Source organism: Dioscorea cayenensis, chromosome 19 (genome assembly GCF_009730915.1).
Source record: "Dioscorea cayenensis subsp. rotundata cultivar TDr96_F1 chromosome 19, TDr96_F1_v2_PseudoChromosome.rev07_lg8_w22 25.fasta, whole genome shotgun sequence".
NCBI classification, from domain to species: domain Eukaryota; kingdom Viridiplantae; phylum Streptophyta; class Magnoliopsida; order Dioscoreales; family Dioscoreaceae; genus Dioscorea; species Dioscorea cayenensis.
In genome coordinates this window covers 2,464,415-2,486,049 of record NC_052489.1, presented here as the reverse complement: position 1 = coordinate 2,486,049, position 21,635 = coordinate 2,464,415, and the positions used below count along the sequence as shown (strand labels likewise).

The 21,635-nt window shown below is 32.1% G+C and overlaps 2 protein-coding genes across 6 annotated transcripts; both read right to left on the bottom strand.

Annotated features, from left to right (window-relative positions):
- Positions 1-6,473: 6,473 nt before the first annotated feature.
- On the bottom strand, positions 6,474-7,778 carry LOC120250718 (ethylene-responsive transcription factor RAP2-13). Its single transcript, XM_039259556.1, has one exon. The coding sequence runs from the start codon at positions 7,491-7,493 to the stop codon at positions 6,738-6,740; it is 756 nt and encodes a 251-aa protein (XP_039115490.1). The 5' UTR covers positions 7,494-7,778; the 3' UTR covers positions 6,474-6,737.
- Positions 7,779-13,430: 5,652 nt separating this feature from the next.
- LOC120283816 (uncharacterized WD repeat-containing protein C2A9.03) lies at positions 13,431-21,064 on the bottom strand. Of its 5 annotated transcripts, none has more exons than XM_039290564.1 (10): positions 21,023-21,064; positions 19,838-19,950; positions 19,578-19,745; positions 18,823-18,912; positions 14,822-14,956; positions 14,630-14,740; positions 14,458-14,549; positions 14,284-14,389; positions 14,128-14,214; positions 13,431-14,028 (listed from the first exon to the last, which is right to left on the bottom strand). In XM_039290564.1, the coding sequence occupies exons 2-10, from the start codon at positions 19,946-19,948 to the stop codon at positions 13,615-13,617; spliced, it is 1,314 nt and encodes a 437-aa protein (XP_039146498.1). In that variant the 5' UTR covers positions 19,949-19,950; positions 21,023-21,064; the 3' UTR covers positions 13,431-13,614. The 5 variants fall into 5 exon arrangements, with proteins under 5 accessions (XP_039146498.1, XP_039146499.1, XP_039146501.1 ...); XM_039290565.1 differs by having other exon boundaries at positions 18,823-18,909; XM_039290567.1 differs by lacking the exons at positions 19,578-19,745; positions 19,838-19,950; positions 21,023-21,064 and adding an exon at positions 17,077-17,162 and having other exon boundaries at positions 18,823-18,909.
- Positions 21,065-21,635: the final 571 nt, after the last annotated feature.

The following is a 21,635-nucleotide window of genomic DNA, read 5'->3' as shown; positions in this document are numbered from 1 at the left end:
ATGATGGTTTTTTCTGGTTAAATAAAGAAGACTGTGATACAAATAGTAACATGCATGATACAAAGGACTTGTAATGATCTAGAACAAAGTTTCCAAAATTCATCTACATTTGACTAATTAAACTCACATGGAAGAAGAAAACTTGAGATTCTCTTGCTTAAAAAATTTTCAAGACATTTGATTCCTTTTGTTGTGTTATATCACTTATCAAACAGTACTGTATAGTTCTCCAAACTTCCACGGCTGAATAACTATAGAAACATTAATTAATCAATGTGATAAAATGGTCATGGTTTTTTAGAAACTAAATAAATAACTATTCATTTGAAATAACTTCATCTTGAATCAATTCAACCTTTCTCTCTCATTAAGACTTTATGTTTTTGTCCTTGCAACCAGATGTGGACATAAAGAAGTTGATAATGATAAATGTGATTATTAATATTAATGCATGTAATTCTAGAGCACTGTTTAGTTCTTCTTGTATTTCTTGATTGTTTTAACAACATAAATTATATATTACTGATATATATATACATATGTGAATTGAACATTGAAAACATTAATTCATAAAGATATAAGTAGATATATATATATATATATATATGTGTGTGTATGTATGTATGGTAGAAAGGTTATCTAGAAACTTTAAAAAAAACATTTGGTCAAGGAGACAGGAGCAAGAACTGAGAGTTTCAGAGACCTTTGAATTTATTGTCCAAATAAGAAGAAGTTATATCTGTTTCTCAAAAGGTGGTGAATGCATGCGTACATGGTTTTATTTGCATGCAGTTTAATTCATAGAAAATATGAAGTACCACCATGCATGTTCTACAAGGCTTCATTTTTTCATTAGAGCTCTCCTCCCACAAAGGGGGGGGCCCCTCCCCTAAACAACCCTCTCATTGAGCCATTTGTCCCCTAACTTTGTGATCTCTATCCCTAGCTCTAGGGTTGCAGAGGAAACACATGCAGGCATGCAGCACTTTCACGTAGTTATGTACTGCTCTAACTTATATATCTTTCTCAATCTTTTCATTCTACTGTGGAAGACATGAAGGGTGTTTGTTTGATGTTTGTAGAGGGTGCCCTTGATGGTAAGGGACGGGACAAATCGGCTTTATGGGAAGGAGCTACTGTAAAGCTAAGAAGTCTAGGAAAAGCCCAAACATGGAAAGGCTGTGCTTCTCTATTGCTTTCACTACTCAGGTGGGTAGGTTAGGACTTTGGAGAATGTTCTGTCACTAAAAAGAAGAAAAAAGAACTAGAAAACAAATGCTACAAAGTTGGTGGAAAGACCAGACTTGTGGTTCATATCTCTCTCTGTCTGATCTCTGTGAGAAGATTCAACTTTGAACTTATATAATTATAATGATAAATTCCTTCTAAATCTTGCTTTCAAGTGCCTCAAAGATATGTTGTTAATTATATATGGTTTGAATAAATATCCTAACAAGATCTTATGGTGTAATTTGTGTATACGTTGCACCTTTGAAGATGCATTTGCACCAATAATTGCCCAAGAAGTCATGAGGTTAGTACTTCTTTAATATATGTAGTAGTTTGCCATCAATAATTGGCAAATATTTAGTTTGTTATAAATTAAGTGGAAGCTAGTCTATATTAAATATTAATGGTCATGAACCTTCCTAGAAATCAATTAATGTAATGTTAAAAAATAATAACAATTTCTTAATTATTAGATCATGTGCTTAATATAGACTCAGGCTACACTAGTACAGGGATCTGCAACTATTGTTTCTTTTCTATTTTAACAAAAGAAAAGTAATGAAGAGTCTTTGTTGGCAATGACTAAATTAGCATATCATTCTAATTTAGAAATATATTAATAAATGCCACATGGGACTTTCCAAACACTTTACACACCAGACACACGTAAGTCAAGAAATTAAATAGCATGCATGCATGCATGCATGCGTGCATGCAACTCAACTCACAAATACATATATATATATATATATATATAGGATCTAACATACTTTGATTGATATGAAGTCTCACAAACAATGTGCTGGTTGTATGTAGAGTGACATATAGCTTGCTTTGTTGACGTGATTCATTAACCACAAAGCATGCATGATGAGTACATGAGAAGCTGGCCATGCACCTTCCTAGCCAGACAAAAATGTTGACCAACTAGTCATATGAAATAAATCATGTTAGGGCTAGCTAGCTGTCTAGGGTTAATTAGATTTGAGTCCTCTACTCTGGTCTGAAGTTGGAGTGAGGCAATGCATGTCTACCAAACAACATGCACGCATGCACTTTGGTGTGTTGATATGGCAGGACAATGTTGTATGTTGAAGGACCAAGTACTTGTCCTATGAAAGCCAAAGGTTAACCAACATATAATTAATAATCATGTTGGTTCATTGTATATGGTAGCTAGAGATCAAACAACCAGACCCACTCAATTAGAGCTAGCACATTGCCAACCTAAATTCATCACTGCCTCAGAGTTGGCAAGAAGCAACTAACTCTTATAACTTTAGGGTTTAAGTGTATTTCCACCTCCATTGTCCCCCTTAATTGTGCTAGCTGAATCAGAAAGTTGGGAGAAACTTTGAACTTTGGTTACAATGAGAACATTTTATGTTGTTCATTATTGACCTTCTTGGCATTAGCTTTTGTAATTAATTAACCATAGAATATATATTAAGTATATTTTCTTTTGAGTCTTTATTGGGTGACTAGTTGTCAAGTTTGGAAAGGGAATTTTGGGAACAACTTTTTCTCAATAAGTTAGGCTAAGCATGATAGAAAGTAAGATATCAAGAAAATGACATGAAACCAATCAAGGAAAGGCTAATTAATAAGTTATAGAAAATACAATAATAATCATATTAGTGAGATATATTGAATCGGACCTAATTTTTGAGTTTTAATTTGTAATTAGATAACATTGAGATACAAGATCTCTAGATGCATACATTAATGTTTTCTTAATATGGTTTACGCGTGATAATTAGTTAGGTAATAAAATAGTATTACTTTGTAAGTGAATGGTTAATAATGAGTAGCACAAAGCTTATGGAAATATAATTGGGAGATGCTTTTGATGCCAATGTTTTTAATATGCACATAAAATCTTTTGTGGGACACTCTCTAAAGATTAACTAGATTAACTACCCAAGTGGAGCCTACCTAATTATCCCAACAAACCACTTTAAGGCTTTCATATCTCTATAGATTCATAATAAAGTAATCAAAAGAAAGCTTATCAAATTAAACCTTATGTACTCCAAAAGAAATCTATGCTTTAACTTAAGACATAGATCAAATCCATTGCATCAAATCAGATCTTGCCTTTTTGTTTATCAATTGTCATATAATTTGGAGCATCAATGATCATGTATAGTTGTTACTTTTTGTTAACTCTCTATTATTGATCTCATGTGTGCTCATGAACTTGGCTCTTCTTTTATCTTCAATGAATACTCCCCCAATCATGTCTTCATAACAGAACAGTTCAACTTGACAATGTGTTATTATTGAAGACACTTGCATGCTAAATCAAGCATATATAACATATTAATGACAAAAAAAATTGATAACTATATTTTTTTTAAAAAAAAAACAGTAAGTAGAAAAACATAGTAGGATTTGATGTATTATATTCTTCATATGCACATGCAAAGTGATCATATTAATATATAACTTTTGTTGGGCAAGTGGCAAAAGCAAAGTCCATAAATTGTGGCCTTAGATCTTGTTCACTTTTAATTGCCAACTTCTTTACAAAGATTGTCAACTTACATATATAGGCTAATTAATGAACATCATATTCTTCTTTTTGATCTAATTAATGATCTAGCAATCCTAAAAGTTCTTAGTAGATCCTGATTATATTCTACACTTGTTCTTTGAGTATACATGCATCCAAGTTTCTAACAAGTAGATCTTGCATATGAGGAACAATTCATGCATGAGTTATAATAAATGAATGAAAAAATTAACTACACTATGTGTATATTAATTAGTTGGAGATAGATATTGTTCTATGGTCACTTACATCAATTGAACTATATCTAATGGAATATGCTATTCCATGACCATTGTTGTCTCAATGAAAGAAAAGAATCATCCATTAATTTCCAAGAAGTCTCAAACCCTCACTTTATCATGTACGATCATGGGATAAAATGATCAACGAACATAGATAGATATGCAAACCATAATCCAATTATGGTCATATATATTCTTATCACCATTTTTATTCTTTCTTATATTATATTCTTCAATTGACTTCTTCGGTTTATTAATTAAGAGTTGAGGAAATAGTTAAGAAACTTCAAGATTTGATGATATTGTTTGGCATATGATCATTTTGATATTTCTTTATTCTCTGATGCATGTATCTTAAACCCCAATGAAAATACTGCCGACGAACTTTGGAATATATAAGATGATTACTTGTCATTTCTTATGCTGATTTGCTTGCTCGATAGAGGTATGCATACAATATCTAAATTGCTTGCTTTGTTAATTCCAAGCATTAGAATCTTGATGCAAAAGCTAGAGAAACTAAATCATATATTCCCATGATATATCTAAAGATATTGTGCTCTTGATCATGCTTGACTGATTTTTAAGGATTAAGTTGGTTTTGTAAAACAACACGTACATTTCCAATTGGTATGTTTTTACTGGTTTTTTTGCATGGATGTTTTTACTGTTGATATCCCCAAGATGTAATTGGCAGTCGTCAAAAGATCTCAAGTATGAGTATTACTACATTTATTTTTCTATGTGGTGTGTGTGTGTTTAGGTGACTAATAATATCCTGCACTGTAATTTGATTTTTAAGTATAGCATTTGATTATAAAATCAAGTTGTTGTATCCTGTCATGTGAGTTTTTTTTAAAAAAAAATGTTTATTCACTGCTGTGAAATAGTATCTAAAACTAAGATAAAAGTCAGACATTTATGAGATCTAATATAAGAAAGAAACCAATTAATGCTTTTGGAAGAGTTGTTTGATCAAATTTGATAGTATGGCAAATATCTCAAGGGTATACATCTTCCTGGGCTTCAATTCATTGTGAACAGTTCTGTTCAGTATTTAGGCCAACATATTTACTTAATTTGTGCTCTGAGGACCAAGCCTATTTCCAATTTATACATAACATCTCTCAAAATTAATTTAATCAAAAGCTAAATCATCCTTTTAGCTAATGTGAAAAATATGTATATATGTGATAAAATGGGCTAGCTATTTGATTAATTTTGCTAGTATATGAATAACCTTCATATGAACTATCTTTAATAACGATATATATATATATATATATATATATATATATATATATATATATATATATATATATGAAAAATATCTCAACAAAGAGGATTAGATTTTTGTGAAGAAGGTTATATAAAGATTTATTCTTGTATAAACCTTGTTATTTTTTTATAACTCGATCTTCTCAGCCATTATGATACATTACTTCAAAGATAGTAGGTAAAATTGATATACGTCTTTAAGGTTATTATAGAAAGCGATTGACATGTGTATGTGTTAGTCGAGTTGAACGCTCAGCTTGAGATTTTTTTTTCCTTTATGTCTTATGAAAAACTTGAAGTATTCATGCATTCTATCAAAAAGCAATATATATATTTATGGACTACATGATTATTTTACAAAACTAATTACATATATTTGCTCTAAATATATATAAGCTATAGAATTGGTAAAATCAATTGATTCTTTGAACAGATTAATTTGTTACCAGAAAATATTTACCCTTTGACAAGTTTATTAATTCATTTTTGAATAAAAATGGAGAAATCATGTGCATTAAAATATCAATTTGGGCTGAAAATAAACCCCCTTCCTTGCCCTATTCCTTGCCCTTAAGAGAGCAAAAGGATTGCATCAATGTAGAGGTCTAAACATTCATAAAATTCAATTAATGTTTATGACTTTTAGACAACTCCCACAGCCAATTACTTAATGCAATCAATATGAAATGAATATATTCCCACTTTTGTGACAACTTGCAAAGGATAATTATTGGTCACAAACTTTTTGATAAATGTCATTGTTACTACATAGAAAGATACAAAGGAGAAGAAAGAAATGGTACCCCTTTTCTATGGCTAAAGACTTCCAATCCTAGTTATTCTGATTCCTCATGTCACACACACACACACCACTAACTCTTCCTTTTATCAACCAAGACTTCTCCCAATGAGCACAAGATGTTGGTTGCATGAAAACATCACTTGAGAAACTAAAGATACGTTTTAAAAAAAAATAAGGTGACAAGTACCAAGCCCTTTGAGGTGTATGCGGGTAAAAAAATTACTGCAATGGCCTCACTCTTTTAAAATGGGGGAGCGTAGAAAGAATTGAACTCGTATCTATCCTAAACGAGAGAGGACCCGGGGCTGAGTTCCAAGGCCTTTGGTGAAACTAAAGATACTTTTCCATTGAAAGCAGTTACACCCCAGGAAAAACATTAAAGCTAATATTCAAAGAAACAAATACATAATGCTTACAAACATATGACAATCACAAAGACATATATATATAATAACAATAATAGGAAACTTAAACACCAATTCTCTCCATGGTTAAATGCCAAGAAAAAACCAGCATAACCAAGAAGAAGAAGAAGAAGACTAAAGATCTGCAACTAAATACACAAAAACCAGTGGACAAATGTCTAAAACTCCATTTGCACCAGTCACTATAACTAGCTAATTACTAAAACTTAAGAGAGAATGGCATCCCAATCAATCTCCCAAGATGGGTACTTTCTTAGCACAAAGCTCTCAGATTCATCCCATGGAACCTCAGTGAAGTCCAAGCTCTGCATCTCTGAAACTGGAGAAGAACCAGCAGAGGACTCATCTTCTTGATCACAAGATAATGATGATGATGATAATGATGGTGATGATGAAGTGTTAGTGGTTGTTGGAGTCTTTGAAACAGAGGTGGAATCAGGAGCTTGGAGAGTTTGGCAGATGGCTTGGAGCTTGGCGTCGACGGACGAGTGGAGGGAGGTAGCGGAGGAGTGGCGGAGATTGGGGAAGTTAAGGCGGGCGAAGTCACCGCGGAGCTTGAAGGCGGCTTCGTCGTAGGCCAAAGCGGCTTCATGGGCGGTGTCAAAGGTGCCGAGCCAGAGCCGTGTGCGGTTCTTAGGGAGGCGGATCTCGGCCACCCATTTGCCCCAGTGACGCTGCCGCACGCCACGGTAGAGCTTGCCAGGCTTGGCCGGAGATGGAGTTCCGGCGTGCTTCATTGGAAGTGGCTGCACACTGAGAAAGCTCCCACCTTTTTGGTTGTTTTGCATGCCATTAAAGCTCAAATAGGAATCAAAGCTTAGATTTTGATCCCATGATGGAGATAAAGATGGAGAAGGAGAAGCACTCTTGAAAAAAGGTTCAAGTGCTTGCATGAGCTCCATTTGAGAAGGATCAGAGGAGAAGCTAGGCCAGTTACTGTAGAAATCTATAGCTGTGGCCATGGATTTCTTTGTGGATTTTACTAGAAAGATTGAAACTTTCGGAGATAAAAACACTACCTGAATCTTGATCAAAAGCAAAGAACAGGCTGAAATCCAGAGAGCTTAATAGAAAAACAAGCTCTTTGGGATGATTTGGAGAAGAAAAAAGGTGAGATTTTTATGGGTCACTCGAGCTCACCGGAGAGTGGAAGGGGATATGGAATTTGAGAATTGGGAATTAGGGATTTGGGAATTGGGAATTGGGAATTAGGGATTTGGAGGTGGAGGAGTCTCTCTGGGGAAGAAGAAGGGGGATATGGAGGGGATTATATAAGCTGGAATTTTGTGTTTTTGGATTTGTTAATCTTGCGATTAGTTTTAATTAATTACAGGGATTAATTAAGATGATGTAAGTCACACCAATCAATGGAGTTTGGCCAATGGGAAACTGGCACGTGTTAAGATAACCAGCAGGTGTCAAAAATGGTACTGGACAGGTGTGGGTTTCCTGGGACAGGTGTTTAGAGCTGATTGGGTTTTGTTTTTGAATGGTGTATGAGTTCTCCGTGTTGTGGATTTTATATTATAAATTTCTGAAATTTAGTAAAATTGTATATATAACATCAAGTAGGGTTACTAGCTAGTAGAAAATCCCAAAAAATAAAAATAAAAATAATTAAATTAAATTGTAAATTCGCATTAAATTGGTTTTTAATTACAGTATTTGTTATTTTAATATTTATAATTTTTTAAAAATTAAATTTATTGCTCTTTAATTTTATTTCTAATTCTACCATTAAGGGGGCATTTAGTTGAATGTAGTTGAAAATGCAGTGGATTTGTATTTACAAATCCAGTGTTTGGTTAGATGTATTTGTAATACTGGATCACAGAATATTGTGTTTGGTTGAAGGGATTTGTAAATTTGGATTTAGAAAACATATGTCTGATTTGATATAATAATTAATATATACATTACAAAATATACATTTAATTTTAAGTAAATATGAATTTAAATTTAAAATATTATTAGTAATTAATATAATTAATATAAACTTAATTTATTATAATAAAATATAATATATTAATTATTTATTAAAAATAAGTAATATAATATAATAAATCAATTATATACTATATTACTAATATTAATTACACTATAATTATATTTTATTTAATATTTTTATAAAATATAATTATAGTGTAATTAATATCATGAGTAATTAACATAATTAATATATATTTAATTTATTATAATAAAATATCATATATTAATTATTTTTATATTTAATATTTTATAAAATATAATCAGTGTAATTAATATCATGAGTAATTAATATAATTAATATATACTTAATTTATTATAATAAATATAATTTATTAATAATTTATTAAATTAATTAATATAATATAATATATCAATTATATATTATATTATTAATATTAATTACATCGTAATTATATTATATTTCATATTTTATAAAATATAATTATAGTGTAATTAATATTATGAGTAATTAAAAATAATTAATATATACTTAATTTGTTATAATAAATACAATTTATTAATAATTTATTAAAAATAGTTAATATAATATAATATATCAATTATATATTATATTATTAATATTAATTACACTATAATTATATTATATTTAATATTTTTATAAAATATAATTATAGTGTAATTAATATTATGAGTAATTAATATAATAAATATGAATTCAAATTTTAAATATTATAAGTAATTAATATAATTAATATATATTTTCGTATGTGAGGGATTCATTTGGATGAGATTTTTGGAATTCGATCATTTTTAGTAGAATTTCATAATCCCATGACTTTTGGATTTGGAAATACAAAGTAAATTCAAATCCTTTGAAACAAACAAAGAATTTCTCAAATCCAAGGATTTTCAAATCCTTTGACTTTCAAATCCACTCAAACAAACACCCCCTAAGTACACTCCTCTGTATTTGACACTTTCTTTTGAATTTGAGATGACAAAAACATACATAAATATTAAAAAATATGCATGTTTTGATGAATTAAAAAATATAATTAAAAATATAAAAATATTTTTTAATTAAATAAAATTATTTTTATTAGTGGCTTTTTCCGTATTTTTTTATCTACTATTCTATTCTGAATAGGAATAAATTGGAGCAGTCTTGATCTCCATTGTCACCTTCTAATTGTAGACATAATTACGGATTCAACAATTAGTATTTGATGTCATTATTGACTAGTCATTTCTCATTTGACTAATATTATTTTTCATTCCATCAATTTTATTATTTCTTTACTGTTTTTCAATTTTTTTTTTAATCCAACATCTTAATCATTATTAATATCTAAGACTAATTTATCTATTTAGAAACATTTTCCTACTTACCTATAGTTAAGGTTTATTTATTTTTAAAAAAAAATTATTAAAACTCTTTTTTGACGAAGAATTATTAAAACTCTTCAAAATTTAATTCTAAAATATTATTAATAACAAAGAGTACAATAAATACATCATTATTTAAATAACACATATTAGAACAATACAAATATTTTTTTATTATTTTTTGGGAAGAGGAGCGGGGTGAACCCACTAGAGATCACTATTCACAACTCCTGGAAAAAAACTGTCTGACTCAGTTAGAATCGAACTCTCACTCACTTTCAGTGAAAAGTTTCTATCGGCGACCCGTGTCTGCAATAGGGCCAGAAGGTTGTTGACAACAATACAATACAAATATTATATATACATATATGAATTTATAAAAACAAAATTTTGAATTATTTAGCAGGACCGAGATAATTTATATTTTAAAAAATAATTTTTCGACAAAAATATCAGCTTATCTCTTAAAAAACGAAAGTAGGAGAGCACAAACTTCATAATATTTATATGAAGTTTAAGATCTAGAGAAAGATGCTTGTGTTAAATTAAATAAATTTTAATAAACAATTAATTAAAAAATAATGAAGTGAGGACAAAAGTCGCGTTCACTGCGCCGCATGGGATGGCCTTGGATTCTACACAAACCAAGTCCATTCCTTTTTATTTATTTATTTATTATATATATATTTATTTATTTATATATTTTTCACTTTACTTCTCCACTTTTACAAGATTCCTTTCCCTCATCCTTCGGATTGAATCATCACTAACGCTTAACTTTCACCCAATTATGAATCTAGCATTAATTCTCAACTACTTAATTGATTAGATATTGAGAGGTTCATAAAAATATCAAACTAAATCGAACCGAATCATTGTTGGACAAGAAAAGAAAATTGATACAATTGAATTATGTTTTTTTTTTGTCAATATGTTGTTAGTAATTATTTTCCAAACACAATAGTCAAATAAATCACCATACATAAATAAATAAATAATATTTTTTTTTTCAATTTTGTTGATCAAGAAACTAGGTTATCTTTGACTTTTATATTTAATAACATTTGAAAATAATGATCTTGTTTTTATTTATTTTACACATTTTTTTTTACTAAAAATAAACATATCATATTAGCAATGTTTACGGATATGGAGGTAGTCTCTTAACACACCAGTGTTCTCATCTTATTTGAGTCGAGATTCAAAATCGCCACCATAGTAGAACATGAACACTTTAGACAAGAGATTTAAGATATTTTTAATTATTAAACTAATATAGAATTTGATACTTATACCACCTCATCAATCCATTAAATTTTTATTCATTAAACTATTTTGCATAATAGTTATACTCTAAAATATGACTCATAATCAACACATTAACCTCTTACCCATTCCTACTATATTAATTAAATTGCACCAATAATAAAAATTGGATAATTTGTGTGATTTTAAAAATGAATAATAAATTTTGAACGATTTTAAAACTTGCATAATATAATATAAAAAAAACTTATAAGCCTTCCATTTTTTTTTTAAAAAAAAACAAATTTTGAAGTTGTAACTCATGGGACCCACCATTGAACGTTTGGTGGTTGCAAAACACTCTCAATGGTTATTATTAGCTTTTTATGGAGCATTTGAACATTAAACGCTCATTGAGCTTTTTGTTCAACGAGAGTTAAAAGATGCTCTTAGTACCAATAAATCAAATCAAGTGATCGGTAGTTAGTTTACATATTGACTTTTGATAGTTTGACAAACAAATAAATAAAATTTTAGATTATAATAAATTCTAAAATACATAATTCAATTTACTAAAATTAGGTCTTTATTAATATTTCTATAAACATAAATGAATCTAGTAACTGTATGAATTAAATCCATTTACAAGTGGTTCATCGAAACAACCATTAGAAAAAAAAAACTAATATGTATATAAATATATGAGGGTACATCATCTAGGGACGTTTCTAGAAAAACATTATCGATAGACGCTACAGTACCATTTAATTTGCATTTGACGGTTATAAATCCATGATAATTCATGTATATTAGCAAACAATGTACATTAGTTTGAAATAGTGAAAATACGGTAATAAGAAAACAATAAGAGCCATTAGATTATGATCCAATGGCTCTCGGTCAAACATACTTAGAAAACATTATCTACTTAAATGATTTTTTTTCTCTAAATATATATATATATATATATATAGGGAAACATCATCTAGGGACGTCCCTAGATTTGAAATCTAGGGATGTTTTTAAATCTAAACCGTTGGATCATCATCCGATGGTTGATTGATTATATAAACATCTGTACTACCTTTTTATCGTTCATGATCACCATGACTAACATCGTAGAACGCTGTTTTTCATTGTTCATATAATAAGAAACTCGTCGATTTTTCATCCGACTGGGCTACTATGGGACATTCCTAGATTTGAAATATAGAGACGTCCCTAAACGATGGCTTCTCATATATATATATATATATGGAAAATGAAACCGGTTTGGTTAGACCGGTTTTTCCGGTCCAAACCACCACATTAATGTCCCCAACGACCACGACATCGGCTCCAAGTCCTTGTAGAATCGGCCGAATTCAAGATTGCGACGAAACCGGCGGAAGTCTACGTGTCAATGAGTCATTCGATGTAATGTTGGGGCCCACATGGCAGATGCCCATCAAGCATCGACCGTTCAGATGTGGCCACCTGTCAATGTCATCTAGATCAGCCGGTCAAAGTGTAGTTGGGTCAAAAGTCAAAAGGAGAAGTGGGCCCCATCATTTAGCATCTCCTAATAATAACTTACAAGTTACAAGTAGAGGCATGTGTGAGTCGCGTGGAGGGTCCCACGAGGTTCGGTTTGGGAAGAATAATAGCCGTTGGATCATTGGATGAAGAGGAGATGAGATGCGGTTAGGAAACGGGTGGGTTCAATGAATGCGCGTGTGATAGTGGGACTGAATTATTTATATCAATTCATTTTGTACACAATATTAAAATAATATAAATAATATATTATTCAGTGTCACATTAAATGGTGTTTAGTTTTGGTTGGTGGCAAATTAAAGATTTTTTTATTTTTATTTTTTAAAATTATGGAATATATAGACTATGTTTTGATCCAAAGGGAGATAAAGGAATTGACAAGACATATTTATAGTTAGGAATCTTGGATTAAGTAATAATTAAAAATTTTTCTATTTTTTTGCATGAATAATTAATAGATTTTAATTTTAGCAAATTGTTATCATGTTAGAAAGAAAAAACATGGAGAAGAGAATAGAGAGGATGCAATGATGACAAGGTTAGAAAGCACAAGCCCATAACAAAGGACACACATAACACATGGAAGACATGAGGACAAAAAACTGATGAGGAAATGAAAGAAGAAGGCAAAAATGAATTTGGCAAACAAGATCAAGTCCTTGTCATATGACACATATCTTAGCATGCAGGCAACAATTCCCACCATGTGAAGCAATTCATTGACAAAGAAAATCATGCCTAATGTTGAATGAATGCCTAAAAAGCTATTAGAGGACAATGCATGCTGAACAAGATACCTTTGGCTTCACAATAAAACTGAGGAAATATAATCCTTCAATTCACAACCTATTTACAGAAAATAGAACAAAAACAGGAACAAATACAACACCTGTTGAAAAAAAACAATTTCAACCTTGATTATCACTGCAAAACTTATTAAACTAAACCCAAGGGATGCACAAATGATCACATAAATGAGTTCAGGTAATGATAATGGTGTCTTCTTTTGAACTCTAACAAGCTGCCATATGTGCGGTCTGCAATGCCGATGAAAAGGGCCTCAGTGTCAGGACTGAAAGATAAGCCGGCTATCTCCCCAAACAGATCGATCTCCTGAGCTTTATTGTAGTCTGCTGAAACATCATAAACGTGAACGAAATCAGCAGGTTCAGCAATGGCCAGAAAGCGGCCATCGCTGGAGAACTTAATGCCCCGTATAGCACCCATTCTTCCTTTGAGGACAGACATTGACTCTGAGAGGTTTCGGATGTCCCACAGCCTGCAAGTCATGTCTTGACTACCAGTAGCCAAGATATTGCCATCAGGGTGCCAGGCGGATGCGAAGCAGTAGTCTAGGTGGCCTTTTAGAGCACCAATAACCTACACAATGACCATGAACATGAACATGAACATGAACATGAATATTCCCATAAGCGTCTGGTGCTTGCTCATAACAATGAAGTGATGACATTAATGTACCTTTCCAGAGTGAGCTTCAGCCATTAAGCAGTCTACACTGTCACCAAGAACAGCAAGGTACTTCCCATCTGGGCTGGCAATAGAACACTGAAGCAAGCATGCAAACCGTCAAAAATAAAACTAACAGAAGATCAATGAGGCCCTGGAGATACTTACATTCACAGACCAAGAGAAAGGAAAACAGTTGAGAAGGGTGAAATTCTCAATATCAAAAATCCTCACATTACAGTCGTTGTTAGCGGCCAATATCCGTCTTGAACCACTGGAGAGAAAGACATCAGAAATTATCACTAAAGATACAATTGATTGTGCAAGTAGAACGGCACTTACCAGGTGCTTTCATAAATGTCCACCGAGTTTGTAATGCCATTATCGTCACTGGTCACCTTTGTGCAGAAGGCTACACCAGGCTGGTTCACATACTGATGAAAAATAAACAAGACAAAATGAGGTTGACACAATAACGACATTACTGTATTACGAGATATTAGGTGTATGTTACCTTACAGATAAGCTCCCCATGGAAACCACCAGAAACAATCAAGTCGTCTTTTACTGCCATGGTGCTGACTTGTACCCGTGAAACAGCTTGAGTTGGGGCTTCACAGTGTTCCTGTGATTGGAGAAATGACTCAATGGAGATGCGCAAAGAGAACTCTAATTAAAACTATGTTTCTCAAGGAGCAAGCAGAACCTGATTTGGTACAATTTGCCCAGCTACATTGAGTACTTCAGTGCTTTTTTGAAGCAATGATGACCAATGCTTAATAGAGTAATTCTGCATCATGTAAACATCGTGCTTTGATGTTGCCCACAGCAAATTCCTCAACTGCAAGAATAGCATTCGATAGAATAATCAGTACAAATTTCACTAGAACTAAAAAACTGTCTTATTCTCTATCTAGAACGAAAAATCTAGCATATTTGTTCAGTATAAAACCATGTTGAAAGACCATTAATGTTGTGAGTCCAAACCCACATCTCACTTGTACATTACTAGTGGAACTACTCATTCTTCTAGTGGTTATACATTATCAGCCTCATTTAGTCCACCTCAAGAAAAATGTCTTCGTAGATATAGCCAATGTGTTGATACCACAAATGACAATAATTTGGCAAAGAAAAGGGTGTGTTCTACAACATCACAAAGCTAATAACAGATAGCCTACAACATCACATGGCTAATAAGGGATCATCACTGCCGATATTTAGCCATGACTTACAGGTATGAATCCCATTGCATTGAAGCACGGTAAAATCATGAATTAGAAAGAAAAACTAATGACGTATCACAATAACCAATGTATATGGACAGCTAAGAGGTCATGATCATAAAAAAATCAGTAGTTATAACAAGAAATTTGGGAAAATCATGTGGCGGGAAATTAACAGGAGTAACATGGGCAAGCATGAGAAAGGACAGAGAGTAGAGGCCACTGAGGTTAATATATTCAACGAGACAATTGAAAATAATACACATATTAAGAGTGAAATATATCAATCAATTAATACACACCCAGTGTTCTAAGTGCTAATTCAAGCTATTAAATCTCCATAAAGAATTCTACCCAGGTAAAAATGCAAGATAGAACCAGGGAAATGTGTTGCCATAATAAAATAATAAAATAACCATGAAGACACATAAGTGAATTCACTGTTAGCCATTAAAATTAGCAAATTGATCTCTGTAAGGTTGCCTGCTCAGCAGCACACAGAAATCAAGATTAAATCACTTGTTTCACTCTCACATATGTGAGGAATACACTTCCAGATAAATGTTATCAAAGAATGTGAATGCTTTGTCAGTATAAAATGGTAATATAAGAAACTAAAAGAATATTTCCCAGACCTTAATCCCAGCTTAGAATGCATATGATGTCTAAATATTTAGTGCATTAAATTCACACATTTCCATCCACCAACCAAATATGAGATGCATGAAGAAAATGACAATGTAGTATGGGGGAAAATGATGGCAATGCATGGCCAGTCACATTCAAATGATGACTGCATATAAATGAATAAAAATCAATTTTTCAGGTTGTGGGAAGAGAAAAATTGATCATACGGAACATCAGAAAGAAAAAAAGAAAAAGAAAAAGAAAAACCAACCCAATATGAAGTATTAGGATCATATAAGAACATTCACAGGCTAAACATGCAAATGTTGATTGAATTAGTGCAAGATGTCAAGAACCCTCCAGCTCAACAATTTTGATTGGTTTGCGAATGAACATAGAAGCCTGGTGCACATGATGTGTTGTTCATAACTTGTTAATGCATGAACAATAGCATCACAAATGCATGCAAAAAATTAAGTTGCCATTCACTGGTTTGTGAAGAAATCGTGGAATTATCAGTCAGTCACAAAAACAAGTCTCTTGAGGCTCAACAAGACAAAAAGGTTCAAACTAAGCAGTTTTCACTTTTTAACAAATTTTCCTAATACAGCATCTTTCCTCGTCACAGAGTTATGTGCATTCTGTCTATCAAGAAAAATTCTTAGATGTGAAAAGCACACAAACAGAATGATGATCTACTTTATGCATCACAGGCAATCAAATGGGTTATAGTTGTTTCAACAATTATCGTGTTACACTCAAGTAGTAAATAATGAAAAGTTATAATAACAATTTACATGCATTTATCACACATAAGCAAACAATATCCAAGACAAGAGAATTTAATTTAAGCACAAAACATTGTAGTCAAGTTATAACTTCTCTAATGTAATAACTAAGCCTAGTGTGAGAGAATAAAAGAATAAGCAATAGAGAATAAAATCAAATCATAGCTATGAATAACTTTGCAGATGGGCGCCCAACATGAAGGGTTATGCAGTAGAAAGTTAGGAAGGCCCGTTCATGTCCCAAAATTTTCCAAAAAAAAGATTGGGCACATTGACTGTTGACCAAGAGGCCGTTAAACACAAAATGTATCCCATCATACCATATGGAAAGGCCTCCTTATCGCGCCAGCTTCTCAGGAATCATCCTGCTTTTTAATGTTGGTAGAACATGTTATAAATGTGCCCACTGCTAAATATCAGAGATGACATAAGGGGTTAAGAAGAACAAATTGTTATCAGTTCATTAAAACAGATCAAGATTTGAAATTGTAAAAGCACAAACCAACAACAAATTTATCGTAATCAATCCAATTGTTTATCGATCAGATATGATGAACAACAAACATAACATGGTACTTGAGCACTCATTAAGGCAGATATAACTACTATTAACGTCAGCAGAATATGAGAATGCAAGCATGGAACACTGTTAAAGTTGATCCAATGATGATCATATGCAGTCTATGAACAAGATGACATGAAGATACAGAGAACCGCAAATAATAAAAGGTCTTCACAATTAATGCAGTAACAGTAAGGGGAACCAACTGATATGCATCAGCAAAATAATGCACAACACCAATATCCATAAATAACATTGAATCTTTCAAAGTTAAAGAAATCAACTATTATTATTGGTCTTGCACCAAGGAATGCTGCCAGAATCAATCTATTAGAGAATGCAAGCTAGGTTAAGAGCTGAAAAAGCAATCACTTATGCATAGCCAAGCATCCCTCCAATGACTGTATATTAGATTTAGCATACTTAATCAAATAAATCACAGCCACATGTGTAACAGATACAGTCACCCCGTCTGCCAATAGTTTAAGAACAATTTCTTTTACAAAGCTAACTGTTCAAAACAAAAAGATTAGGGATCCAATCTATATAAAATAAGATAATAAGACTAGAACATTGAATCATTTATTTTGAAGAATTAACTGCAATATAAACTCAATGACATATATGCCTCAAACAATTATAAACTTAATACTAGCTTTTGACAAAAAGAATGAAATTCTTACCTTTATTAGAAATACAATGATGCTGGATGACGCAAATAGAAATTAAGTCAAGAGGACAAGATAGTCAAACTACAGTTCCATACAAAAAATAAAGGGTATGCACAGATAACCTGCAAAACTACAAGGCTTTACCAAATATAGAAATTGATGCCAGTACAGTTTTGAATTAAGAGTTCACAAAGAAGTACAATAGCTAAATTTAAACATTAAAAACACATACACACACAAAGAAGAAGAAGAGAAAGTAAAATGCACCAATCTGGTCCACCAGCCTCACAGAGACAAGACAGTAACTCCAAGACTTAAAATTGTGTTGAGCATTATGTGATAAAACGTAACTATCTCAGTATTTTAACCAGGCACCTAATTAGAACTGAGTGCAAAATATGTGATCAATAACAGACTAACATTCTAAAAGCTTATGTATTTATGCCCTGAGAATGATGGTAAAATGATCAAAGAGAAGTTGAAAAGCTCCCTAAGTGAACTATAATAATAATTAAAAAAAGGCAGAACATCACATGGGATGATGACCATGGAAGTACTGCAAGCTAAAATGCACCATTTTAAATACATCTAATTGGCTGTAAGGAACTATAGCAACCTTGTTAATGTACTGTATCCATAAATAAATTAATACTCCTCCTTCAGTCTATTTTAAATACAATTAGCAACAAGAAAGCAATCAATTGTGGTAACTGAAGAGTATAACTAATATGCATAAACTAAGAAATAAAGAGTAGCCTAACTGAGTTCCTTATTAGAATATTCAAGAAAACAAAATTCACAATGCAGAAATAGTTATTGAAGAATATTTGCACCTGAAAATGCACTATAGTGGATTTCACGAGCCTTGTGTTGAATTGAAAATCATAGAAAGTCCGTCCTATTTCCACTTCTTTGCATTCCTGCTAAAGCCCATTTACAAAAACCCATACAAGAAAATTGTCAATTACTTTTCCAATTGATTCTGGCAAATGGAACACTAACCACCTAGCAGCATAAAAGAACCACAAACCCATGCATATGCAGGTGGCTAAGTCAAAATGTAGACGTCCTAGAAAATGTGCGGCTAATGTCTACATGATTGGTGATGCAAGGGTATAGATGGACTTGGAACATCCAAAAGAAATTTGTTGCAAGTGTTGTAACAAAGTCATAAAAAAAAAGATAGACCATCATTAAATTGATTTGTGGCACCACATAGGCTGAGAATATGGTTAAGATTTCAATTGAGATCCAAGGATTCACTTGGAGAAAGTGAAGAAGGTTAAAATTCAACAAATTACTCTCCACAGCCGATGGCTGTTATAACTTCCAAGAATTATGAATAGGAGGGACATTTTGTAATGGACAAGATATTGCCATGAAAGAACAACTACTATTTTGATGGAGAACAGATCAATCTTTTTTTGAGAAAAGGGATGAAGCAATAGCCTAAAAGTTTACTAAACTGGGAAACCTCGCCAATAGTTTGAGTCCTACTTTTTTGACAAAGAGGCAATTGCAGCTCTTCGGAGCTGCTATGCTTATCTGAGTTTGCTCTACCACCTTAAACAAATACAAAGATGCATACCTTTCTGAGACCAGCAGCTGGATGAGGAAGATTCTCATAGTTTTTATACTGCTTCAACCTCAACTGACGGTACTCATCCCTGGTATGTTTCAACCTTTCCCATGGAATCCCTTGTATATCCTTCCCATTCCGGGCATCTAAAGCTGATGTATCAGTCTTCTGCTTCCCCTGAAGAATCAAGGAAGAGTGCCCACTTCAACCATCAGAATCTAAAACAAGATCAGATATTTCATATTCAGAATCAAAAGAAATCAGCATACCTCATCTTCGCCAAAATTATCATCATTCTCAAATGGATTGTCATCAAACTCCGCCACGTCATAATAGTCTTCCACGACATAATCAAGATCATTGTTAAAGAATTGTGCCATAGCTTCAATATAGACCAACTTACAATTAGCAATTCTGTCTTTTTCTTTATTTATAAAAAAATAATTCGAGACCAATCACAAATACAGTGACCAATAGACAGCAGGACAAATTATAAAGAAGATACTGGATAAAGCGTGCAAACAGTGCAGTTCTATATTAAGAACTTTTGGGCATAGCTACAAAGGAAAAGAGAATCAGGAAAAGGTATTATATGCAAATTTCCAGCTTGGAGGATCTAGCAAATTTATACTGTTCATCAATAGAATAACCTTTTTTTCTGAATAAAAGAGACAAGTGTCCAAGCACGAATAAATCAAAAAAATCACATCACAGAGAGAAAAAACCAATTCAAATCCAAAGATACCACAAAACAGCTGATCCGAATAGACAAAAATAAATTAAGGAAGCAAATAAAAATACCGCCTCCCCAAGCAAGCAGAGCCAAATATAACGGCATATAGTGTGCTGGATTCAGGGAAATGGAATAAAAAGGAACTTTTTTTATATACTATCCTTACTTTTCCCTAGAAAATTTTCATTTTTTGGGTTCTAATTTCTCCAACTTTTCCCGTAAGAGCATAACCAAAGTACAATGACTGGATAAATCAAACTCCAAGATGCAGTCAATTGCCAAATAACAAGAAACCTCAAAGAAATCAAACAAGAACAGGGGAAACCACCAAAGTTCACATTAAAAAACAAATAATCCAAAACAAAAACCAAAACAACAACAACAAAAACAACTAATAATAATAATAATAATAAACCGATCAAACAAGCTCTCCACAAAGGATTTCATTCAAAACACACGAAAGTATACAACTAAGACACTCCACCCCATCCACAAGCCAAACCCAACTCCAAAAACGCAGCCAAAACCTTATAATGCCTGAAACTCAATCAAACGAGCTTCAGAATGATCCTCGCCATAATAATAAAAAAACAAAAACACAACACCCAAAAAATCACAATTATCATACAAAAAACAAACCAACACCTTCAATTCTCCGATCCAAAACCAGATTTCGATCCAGAATTACCAACAATCACATCAGATTAAAGAAAATATATACCTGAATCGCAGCTCCAAAAGCTCTCGAAGAGTTCTGAGGATCTTGAGATACTGAAACCCTAGTGATATAAATAGACAAAATGGCGCGACAGTGAAGCGAGAGGACCCCAGCCGTGGGGCCCGCCAAGTAACGCCGTTAACGGCCGTTTATTACCTGACCTCATGGTCAGTTTTGTCGTTTTGTGCTCCTGTCACCGCCTTCGTATTTTGTCTGCATTCTTTTTTTTTCTTCAATAATTTAAATTATTATTTATTTCTTTTTACTGTTATTAAAAAAATATTAATTTTGAATTTTGATTGCTGAAATGTCAAATCACAGTTTTTTTTAGAAAAAAATAATTCAATTATTTAAAATTTAAATTTATATATATAGATGGTGATTCATCAACCGAATAAAAAAAATTGAAAAAGAATCAAACAGCAAAAGACTTACACAAAAAAATATGTAAATAATGGAATAAATAGTATCCAAAATTCTATTTTTTCCGAATCCAACTGATTATGATTGATTGGATTATTATTAAAATCATAATCAGCCGAATAAAATGAAACATACTGTATATAACTCTCTGTATCTCATTTTTCACTATTGAATTTTTTATATTTTTTGTTAT

What these genes read in the sequence shown, in the direction of transcription:
- LOC120250718 (XM_039259556.1), bottom strand. Translation starts at nt 7,493, where the DNA reads ATGGCCACAGCTATAGATTTCTACAGTAACTGGCCTAGCTTCTCCTCT.
- LOC120283816 (XM_039290564.1), bottom strand. Translation starts at nt 19,948, where the DNA reads ATGGCACAATTCTTTAACAATGATCTTGATTATGTCGTGGAAGACTAT. An exon ending in ATAATTTTGGCGAAGATGAG is followed by an intron (nt 19,746 to 19,837) that starts GTATGCTGATTT and finishes TTGATTCTTCAG; the next exon opens with GGGAAGCAGAAGACTGATAC. An exon ending in CTGAAGCTCACTCTGGAAAG is followed by an intron (nt 14,029 to 14,127) that starts GTACATTAATGT and finishes GTCATTGTGTAG; the next exon opens with GTTATTGGTGCTCTAAAAGG.